General features: G+C 29.5%; 3 protein-coding genes across 3 annotated transcripts; 2 read left to right on the forward strand and 1 right to left on the reverse strand.

Annotated features, from left to right (window-relative positions):
* The first annotated feature begins 222 nt into the window (after positions 1 to 222).
* On the forward strand, positions 223 to 5,672 carry LOC113366039 (peptidyl-prolyl cis-trans isomerase 5-like). Its single transcript, XM_026607591.1, has 4 exons — positions 223 to 355; positions 511 to 718; positions 4,940 to 5,124; positions 5,487 to 5,672. The coding sequence occupies exons 1-4, from the start codon at positions 260 to 262 to the stop codon at positions 5,619 to 5,621; spliced, it is 624 nt and encodes a 207-aa protein (XP_026463376.1). The 5' UTR covers positions 223 to 259; the 3' UTR covers positions 5,622 to 5,672.
* Positions 5,673 to 5,745: 73 nt separating this feature from the next.
* On the reverse strand, positions 5,746 to 7,145 carry LOC113366040 (MIP18 family protein galla-1-like). Its single transcript, XM_026607592.1, has 4 exons — positions 6,918 to 7,145; positions 6,315 to 6,578; positions 5,948 to 6,092; positions 5,746 to 5,852 (listed from the first exon to the last, which is right to left on the reverse strand). The coding sequence occupies exons 1-3, from the start codon at positions 7,060 to 7,062 to the stop codon at positions 5,995 to 5,997; spliced, it is 507 nt and encodes a 168-aa protein (XP_026463377.1). The 5' UTR covers positions 7,063 to 7,145; the 3' UTR covers positions 5,746 to 5,852; positions 5,948 to 5,994.
* Positions 7,146 to 7,255: 110 nt separating this feature from the next.
* LOC113366035 (peptidyl-prolyl cis-trans isomerase FKBP8-like) lies at positions 7,256 to 9,892 on the forward strand. Its single transcript, XM_026607586.1, has 8 exons — positions 7,256 to 7,359; positions 7,863 to 8,241; positions 8,311 to 8,445; positions 8,561 to 8,769; positions 8,837 to 8,978; positions 9,045 to 9,212; positions 9,325 to 9,552; positions 9,752 to 9,892. The coding sequence occupies exons 2-8, from the start codon at positions 8,008 to 8,010 to the stop codon at positions 9,830 to 9,832; spliced, it is 1,197 nt and encodes a 398-aa protein (XP_026463371.1). The 5' UTR covers positions 7,256 to 7,359; positions 7,863 to 8,007; the 3' UTR covers positions 9,833 to 9,892.
* The last annotated feature ends 373 nt before the right edge of the window (positions 9,893 to 10,265 follow it).

Here is a 10,265-nt window from a genome sequence, read left to right on the forward strand (position 1 = left end):
CACGGTTTCACTACCCTGCTTTCAGTATCGACCAATCAGAAGCACCCACCTTGCATGATATTTTCAAAATGTATTTACTGACGCGATTAAAGAGTACGATATATATTTCTCCACTCTTCAGATGCGCTGTCATTGTGCGATGCCGAGTTTGTACAACACCATCGGCTTGTTTCAAAAGATACATCACATCCAAAGCAGGATTCCACAACTTGTCATTAATCTCTCGGTCTCTTCACTGAGACGGTAAAAGAATTTCAAAATGGGTTACTTTTATTGTATATCACTTTTATGCCTGTTCACTATAGTTAGCTGTAATACCGGATTAGATCCTAAAGGTCCAAAAGTTACTCATGAGGTAAGGGTAACCTTAAAAATGATAACCATTACATATCAAATTTTTGTAGTAGTACGTGATATTTACAAAAATTCTCAATATTGTCGTCTCCATCTTAATTGCACTGACTTAACCCCTTATCCAATATTTTCAAATCATTGTTTATTTTATTTCAGGTATACTTTGACATCAGCATTGGTGGTGAACCCGCAGGCCGTGTTTTGATCGGCCTTTTTGGGGGCACTGTACCCAAAACAGTTGAAAATTTCGTAGAATTGTCCAAGAAACCTAAAGGTGAAGGATACAAAGGCAGTAAATTCCACCGTGTCATCAAGGACTTCATGATTCAAGGTGGTGACTTCACCAGGGGAGATGGAACTGGAGGTAAGTTGGGAAAAAATTAAAATAATAATCGTTATTGAAGACAGAATTATTGAAATCCTGTAAATTAGTTCACTTCCTTACGTACCTAACCAAAAAATATGCATTTCAATTTCTAATTTGTTTTTAGACTTGTAATAAAGTCTTTTGCACGTAAATAATATTGTAACAGGTCTTTAATACCTGTATCTCATTGTAGTACCTTGTATCTCATTTAGAGCATGTATTTATTTTTTCAAAACAACGTTTATAGTTTTACTATAAAATAAGAGGTTTCAACGAATTTAAAACAAACTCAACTGGGAACATATTTCAATGACCAGTACACCCACTGGCTTCTAAAATCAAATACCCTTTCCACTCGCAAAATGTGAGATCATTATGTATTTTGCCGCCGGAGCGACGGCATCCGAGTGGAAAGGGTTACGATTATATATCGTAAATAACTAGTAGATCCATGTACAACATATACACGTATTTAACCATAAAAATGTTCTACACTTTAATTTCGAAATTCTTCCTAATAACTAGTTTTAGCTAGTAAATAAGATTTTTCGAATAATTTTTTATCTTTTATTTTATTATTTTTTGGGTACGTGCCATTGACGTAAATATGATCTTGCAAGTTTTATTTTGGTTTCGAAATTATTCTTATCGTGTTATATTTTTATTTTATTTGGTTACGAACCGCGAATTATTTTTCATTGTTCATGTATTTTGTTTTTGTTTGAGATTTACTTACGTCTCTACAAATAAAACTAAAAATAAATATTATTAGTCATGTGATTTATTCATAAGTATTGAAGAATGTTTAACCCTTACGCTGCAATGTCGCCTATAGATGACATCCACTTCGTCCACTTTTGCTTCAAGATTTATCACTCAAGAGTTAAGTTCTTCAGAATTCCAATTTGTCTTGTAACTTTTAGTTCTTTAGTGTAATTCTTGTTTTTAAATATATACATATATATCGATAATGATTAGAAAATCTTAAAATATTTTGTGCAACAAATGCTTAGGCGGCTTGTTGACTACAGTACAGCAGTGTCGTTTCGGCTCGTCTTATAAGAGATTTAATAAATCCGCTGAAATTATTATAAAAATGTTTTTAAACTGGAACAGCTTTATTACATTTGTTTGAATTTTTCGAAATTTTATACTTGAGGTTCTAACCCTTCTCACTCGGATGCCGCCGCTCCGGCGGCAAAATACATTTAAATCTCGGAATTCGTGAGTGGAAAGGGTTAAATTATATGTTGTTCAATATCAATTTAAATTTATTACTGGAGATACACAAGTATCTGAAGAGTTATATGATGTATACGCCAAGCAATCAGTTAGATGAACTCTGATAGTGATGGTCCATTGACCTCTTACTCCTCTATCTCGCATTTATTAAAGAATACTTTCATTCTGCATGCAAATACAAAATAGCACCTGATTATTTTTAACTACTTTTGTAATTTTTTGAATTCCCGAAGTAGTTTTTGGCAAAAAATCCGAAATGCTAATTTTGTATTTACGACATTTCAAGTCATTCTGAATTCCAAATTGTTTGTAAATGTAATACTTTTCTAATTACCTTATTTATAATCTATAATAAATTTTTAAAATCCACATATCAGAGTTAGGGTCACTGGCAAACGAGGTTTATATAATTTTTCGAGATAAGATGTACATTATGATAAAATAACCCATTACACAGTCAACTAGTTCATAATCAAAATTTTTCAAATTCCCTTTAATGTAACACTTGCGTATCATAATGGGAAATAAATAAGAATGAAAATATTACATACATAATTAATAATATATAACATATTTTAACCTGGTTTGCAAGTGACCCCAACTCTTATATGTGGGCCTGAAATGATCTAGTATAGATACGAAATAATATAATGGACCCCTTATTCAAAATCTCTGAGATTACAGCTCTCAATTTGAGGGTTTTATTATTTTTACTTTCATTGCTACTGATAACCGACTTTAAAAGCAAATATTACGACTTTGCAATGTTTTATTTACATAAAAAATATCATGTAACAGATGATAAACGAATTCAAAGCCGAATCTACATGTTATTATGTTAATTAAATTTTCAAACAAAATTCGTCACCTCGAATATGCAAATGACGAATGTTATGCACGGTCTAATTGTTACATAGAATAAACATAAAAATTCAGATTTTTAATTGTTTTATATCTACTACTAGACTATAATTTGATTATTCATTTAGATTCATTACTATTGCTACAAGCGACATTACAATATAATAAAAGGACGGATGTCATGCTTAATAAATAAGCGCCCTTTTATTGTGAATGCGGATATGAACAATGTTTTAATTCCGTTCTGAAAAAATGTGTTACAAAATAGTAGAGTACTTATTTTTATTGAATTTTGTTTTGGTATAGCATCTAGTCATTCGACTATTTTTCATATTCTTATAATAAATTTACTCATAGTATTCTATTTCCAATATTCCCATAGTTTTTCAACATTTCTATTAACACGTTCATATCAAAAAACTTATTCCTCAGAATTCAATATAAGTTTCAGTATTGCAATTTTCATGTATATCAACTTGTTTCGAATTCTATCCGAGTACTTCTTATATACGCCGCTTTTGTAGAATTAATAATTCATATTTTGAAAAATATTAAATTTTTTCAGTATATATAAAAGATCACATTAAACAAATTTATTGTTCAATGTTTTCTGTTCACAATCTGTTTCAATATTGGTAGAATACATAATCGCTTGTTAATTATCATAACCGATATTTCAATTTAGTAGGTCTTGATCTGACCATTTTCTGTCTCAATTTTGTTTAAAAATTTACAATTCATATTTTTTGAAAAATGAAACATATTTTAGTGAAATTTGTTTGAATGTTGATTAATTTAAATTTATTTTATTAATATAAACTCTCATACCAGGCAACTCTGCCTGACTGAGATATGAAAATAATGTATATATATATAAATAAATTTACAATCGCATGTATTTGTTTTAATTATTATAACCGATATTTCAATTTTCTGGGTGTCTGATCATTTGCTAACTTTGATAATTTGCTAACTCCGCCTTAAATTTCCCATTTCTGGTTCGGTTTTGTTCATGAATTTATAAATCATCTTGAAAAATACGAAATGTTTTTGCATATATAAATGATCCAATTAAATTTTTACCGTTAGCAATTCTCAATCTGTTTCAATATTGATATTTGAAATATAAACATTTCATAATCACGTGTAATTATTTTAATTATCATAACCGGTATTTCAATAATACATGTTATTGCAGGTCTTTGACCATTTGTCATACCTGCTGAAATTTGTTGATGAAATTGTTTAATACCTAATAATTAACAACTTAAATAAATGTGTAAAATGGTTTTTTTAAAATAATTAAATGCATATGGTCACAGTTTATCGGCGTATGCATAATATCTAATCATTTCAAAAGGTTATTAGTATCTCACCGTTATCAGTCGTTTTTGTCGCATTTTTAGATTCCTGCAAAACATTGCAACGACTTTTGAATACACAATATTAATTCCATAATCTCATTACAAACCTCCCGAAGGAAAAGTTTGTTTTTGTCAGAAATTTCAATTTGCTAATTTTGTTTCCTCATAGTTCAGTTAAAGCTTAAATTAGGTAAGAATCTCGGAATTCGAGATACCCAGCTGTAAGTCTGTAAATACTTGTATATTGACACCCTAAAGTTGTCTCAAAACCTACAACTTTTGAGTCAAAACGACTGCACCAATTTCAAAAATTTAAAATCCATTTCTATAAGGACTGGCTTTGATTAGTTTTGCACGACGGTCGATCGAGCCGTTTCTTTCTAATTAGCAGATAAGCGCAAAAATTTTCTCCGCGTTTTAGTCGAAAATCCTGAACCCAATCTGGATTTTAAAAAACTGTTTTGAAGATGCTAATCAAGGAACGAGCTGATTAATTAATTTTTGGTAACGTTCGGCCATCGTTTGTTTATCCGCAATAGTAGAATATGACGTATATTATTAAAATGTTTAGGCTAGAAATAATAGCTCGTTATTTGCCATTAATTTTTACGATCCCAATTTTTATCGAATATAAAAATTATGATGCTTTAGCTTCGCGTAGAAACAACGTCGTAAATATGTGAAACGATAAATCATTTTCAATTATTGTTGCAATTTCCTCGAAGATTAATTTGAAATTTTTGTGCCTCAGGCCGCTCAATTTACGGAGAACGTTTTGCGGATGAAAACTTTAAGTTGAAGCATTATGGTGCTGGATGGTTGTCCATGGCAAATGCTGGCAAAGACACTAATGGATCTCAATTCTTCATCACTACAAAAGCCACTGGCTGGTTAGATGGACGTCATGTTGTATTCGGAAAAGTGATCAAGGGAATGGTGAGTATCAAACTTTACTATGTATATGATGATATCCAGTAAATCCAAATGAAACTTTCTGAAAACACGTGACCCCAAGAATTTCATTCAATTGCTAATATTCTCATTGCATGAATATTGCAATGAATATTGCCGATATTTCCTCCAATTTTAGTTGTAAATTTATTTAAATGCGTCCATCATTACAAATGTCCTATTATCAATTTTCTTGTACAGTTCATGAAAAATCCATACTTATTTTTTGTGTAAGCTTGAAAAAGTATTTCACTCAACATGTAAATTCAAATTAATACTATATATTAAACAATTCTGCAAAATTACATTTGCTTCTTAATCTTATAAATATTTATTAAATTTTCTAGGATGTGGTGAGGAAAATTGAATCAACATCAACAGATTCCAGAGACAAACCACAACGTGATGTTGAAATTGTAGACTCTGGTGCTGAAGCTGTTTCTGAACCCTACGGTGTGGCTAAAGAAGATGCAACTAATTAAATGATTTATTACTTTTGATAATTTTTTAATCACTTCTAAGAACAAATTGTATACTGATAAAATAAAACATTTTTTTAAAAAAACGTCTTTTTAAAATGATATCTTCAGACCTAGTATGAAATGTAAATCAACTTCTTAACAAGTGAATTTTTTTATGAAGTTATCTTAAGTTGCTTCACTACATATATCATTCAAGATTCCAGTAAATTACCAATACTCTTGACACTCGACCTAATCATTATTAAGATTCAAAAATATAATATAAAAATTTATTGCTAACTCATAAAATTTACAATAACAAAATATATTAATCTACTAAATGTTACCTCATACAAAGTTTCATATTACAATCGATTCTCCCTTACATAGTCCATTAAGTTTCTTCTTGTATACAGCTTTCAACCAATTCTCGTAAATTTGGATTTTCCATAGCTGCAGCAATTCTTTCCTTGTCATTTATTTGTTTATTAACTGAAATATATTATAAAACGTTAGAAGTAATTTTGGATAACATATAATTCTATGGTTAATTACTGTGTCAAAAGATTTTTTTATATTTTTTTTCATAAAAATAAAGGAATATGTATCCTAATATATTACTTGTCTTACATCATTTCAAATTCAAGTCAAAATAACTTAAAATTAAAATAACTTCATAATATGGTGTGAAAAATAAAGACTGCCAGAACTCACTTTCATCTTCAGTAGTATGAGCTCCCTTTTTTATATAAATATCAAGCTTTAATTTATGATTGATTGAACGCTCAATTTTTATCCTTATACAAAGTCCTATTAAAGTTGCTAGGGAACAGTGGGGGACAGTCGGATTAAATTCAATTCTCACAATATGCACATTATCGGCTGTTGATTTTTTAACAAATATACCATCCTCATAAATTACATTTAAATCTTCAAGTGTAGATGGCTTTTCTGGATCTCGGATTGTTCTGATATAGTCTGAAAGAATAGAAATAATTTGTAGAATAGACTTATCCAAAAACATGTAATAAAATGATTCTATACAGTGGCTTAACAATAGCCATCGAATCCAGGAGGTCGCAATCCTCAAATATATTTTTACATTAATTTATTAAGGAACATGAAAAATCAGTTTACTAAAATTAAACTGAGTAGAATGTGACAATTTAGAAATCGTCTGATAGGGCCCCATTGAAAGAATTTGCTACGAGCCCCTGATGGTGTATCATTCACACAATGAGAAAAATTAATCTCATGATCATTAGTGCGTTGCCTATAATTAAATAGTGGCTGAATATTTAAAAAATTGATGCTTACCATATATAGTTTCTTTCAGTTCTTCTGTATCTGCATAACCCAATTCCTTTGTAATTTCTGACAATTTTTCAAAACATTTACTATCATCTGCGTTTGAAGTATCAGACATATCTGATACTGATTTTTTGCGAAAAAAAGAGAACATTATAGTCGCACATGAGAAAAACAATGTATAACCAAATATTTATTTAATTATATAAGTGTTTAAAATTTATTCAGTTTTGATTAGCGAATGACATCGCGTATTATTTGATAAAATTGACAGTAGAAACCAAAACTGTGAAGTTATATCAATAACAATCATGACACCAACCTTCTAACAAATTAAAGAATGACAAATGATTAAAAAAAAGTTTCTGTCATCTATTTTTTTTAAAACTATTTGTCAGTTTTATGTTTTATGAATCGTGCTGAATGACAGAAAATACCCTATAGCACCAATGTACGTATAAATATTGTATATTTGATAAATGAAGTAAATATTTGCAAAAGACCATTTAAAGTATGCAAGTTACAGTGACAATGTGGTTATAGGTCCTACAATTATCAGAATGCTATTATATCTCACTGCAAATGTATTTACTACTTCGATGATTGTGCAAATTGACATATATTTTAACAGTTTCAGACACTAATTTGCATAATTACTAATTACTCCCTCAAACTATGAGAATACCATGATCTTTATTAATAATGCCTTGATGTATTTATGGTACTACATAGTACATAATCTTCAGGAAGCAAATTTCATTGTCTAAAGGTCATATAGTAAGAAATTATCTCACATTCAATATCTGAAGAACACTTTGAAACAATAACACAATTTGTTGATTTTTCTAAACTTATAAGTAGAAAAATTATCATTGTATTTATATCAAATATTGTTTTTAGATTTTCACTAAACAGCAGTATTTTTATTTTAGTAATGAATACTTTCTATTTTAGACTTGTGTTCTCAATTATCAACACCCAGGGAGGCTTTATTTCCATGCTGCAGCACTAAATTAGATGCTGAGTCACATAACCAAAAATCGTGCATGCTTATCTAGTGCATTCAACAAATTTTGTATAACTCTGTCTCGAATAAACAATGGCTGAAGCATCAATAAATGACAAATCAGACAGTAGTTCTTTTGAAGATTTATCAATTCCCAATGAGAATGAGGTGCTTGAAACTGGTAATACTGCCAAAACGAAAACTGATCTCAATACACCAGTGAATACTGAAGAAAACGAAGAGGTGAACACCGAAGAAAACAAAGAGGATAAGAAGGATGATGTGGGTGTTCTGGATATTTTGGGAAATGGACAGCTTGTTAAAACTGTAGGATAAGTATATCAGATTGGAATTTTGTGATAATATTTTATTCAAAACAATTTATACTATTGAAAGGTTATCAAAAAAGGTATACCTGATACGAGACCACAAAGATACGATTTATGCACAGTTACTTATGAGGGTTCTTTATCAAATGGGCTTGTTGTAGACAAAGCAGAGAAAGCAATTGTACAACTTGGTGATAATGAAGTAAGAATTAATTTTTGTTTAAATTTATTATTTACTAGATTTAATTTTTATATTATGGGTTTAATTAAAATTTCATTACATTACTTCAAGTGATTGGATACTATTTCATTTTCAGGTAATACAGGGGCTGGATCTTGCTCTGGCACTAATGGATACAGAAGAAGAATGTGAGTTATATGTTGCCTCAAGATTTGCATTTGGAGATATAGGTAACGGGAGTGTGATTCCACCAAATTCTAACTTAACATATAAAATTACTTTATGGGAAGCTAGAGTTGAAAATGATCTTGAAACCAAAACAATTTCATCTAGAAAAATCATTGGGTAACTGAACTTATCATACTTCTAAGTATAACCTTTGTTGTCAATAATAATTGTAATTTTAATATAGAAACAAAAAGAGGGAACGTGGAAATTGGTGGTACAGCCGTAATGAGCATACTCTTGCTATCCATAGTTATCGAAGGGCTTTAGAGTACTTAGATGATGTTGAAGGAGGTATCATAGATCCAGGTCCAGATGGTGAATATAAGGTAGTTTAAGCATATTAATTTGCCATTTTAATAAAAATAAATAAATTAATTAATGTGTATCTAAAGGTCACAGACTCAGATTTGCAGCAACTGTTAGAAGATAGAGTGAAAGTATATAATAATATGGCTGCAGCGCAAATGAAAATTGAAGCTTGGGATCAAGCACTAAAAAGCCTTGAAAACGTTCTAGGTTGTCAGCCTAACAATGTAAAAGCCTTATTTCGCAAAGGATCGGTATGTAAAAAAGAAGAAGTAAAATAAAAATATTGAATTTCTCAAATACTGCCAATTAACAATGAATATAAATAATAAATTTATCAAATAATAAACCAAAAATGCGTTTCAGGTTCTGATATCAAAAGGAAATACTCAAGCGGCACTAACAGTGCTGAAAAAAGCACAAGTCTTGGATCCTAATAATGTAACAATACAACAAGAACTCCAGCGATTACAAAAAAAATCGAAAAATGAAGCTAAACATGAACAAAATTTATACAAAAAAATGTTAGGACAGCCTATAACTATTAAAGAGAGCAGTCAAGCAAAAGCAAGTGGGAAAAGTGCTGGGAATAAGGTGACTATTAAGTAAAAATGATTAAATTCACTAAATATATGATTTTGCAAAGTAGTAAAACACAATTTTTTTTGTAACAATAAATCAAGTGAAAATATAATCATTTCTATATATTTCAGTTGATTTACTAAAATGAGATTTTTTTTTGCTGGAGAAAGATTAAAAAATGGTTGTCTAAAATCTAAATTCCTAATTTTAGTTGAAGACTTACTTTTGTGTTGCTGGATCCGTGGCAGTTGGAATCATTGGTGTTTTAGCTTATCGATATAAGTACATGTGACTGGAGGCTTCAGAGTGATCTTAGTTCTCATCATTGAAAACAAAAATAACTGAAAAGGACATGAATTTTGTTAAAAACATTCCTAATTGTAATTAAACTTGTCTATACAGATATGCATTTAGGATATTTTGATTTTACTTAGCAATTTATTTCCAATTCAGTTCATTTTCATAATTTAAATTTTCTGTGAAATTATTATTCATTTTATACACTTAAAAGCATTTAGAACATTATTTTGTATTTTTATACTTTTATTTTACAATAATTTTTTAAAATGTATATAATATCACAGAAATGTTTGTACATACTGATATATAAATTTGATGTATAGAATGGTCACTCATATTTTTGCATAGCTTTCTCAAAATAAACACATATATTAGTATTTAGTTTCCAAAAATCAATAAAATATATCTCAAAGGTTGGGTGTAAA

The sequence above is a fragment of the Ctenocephalides felis genome, unplaced genomic scaffold, assembly GCF_003426905.1.
Source record: "Ctenocephalides felis isolate EL2017-DRISC unplaced genomic scaffold, ASM342690v1 CF-g0.4_SCAFFOLD_01170, whole genome shotgun sequence".
In the NCBI taxonomy this organism is placed as follows: Eukaryota; Metazoa; Arthropoda; class Insecta; order Siphonaptera; family Pulicidae; genus Ctenocephalides; species Ctenocephalides felis.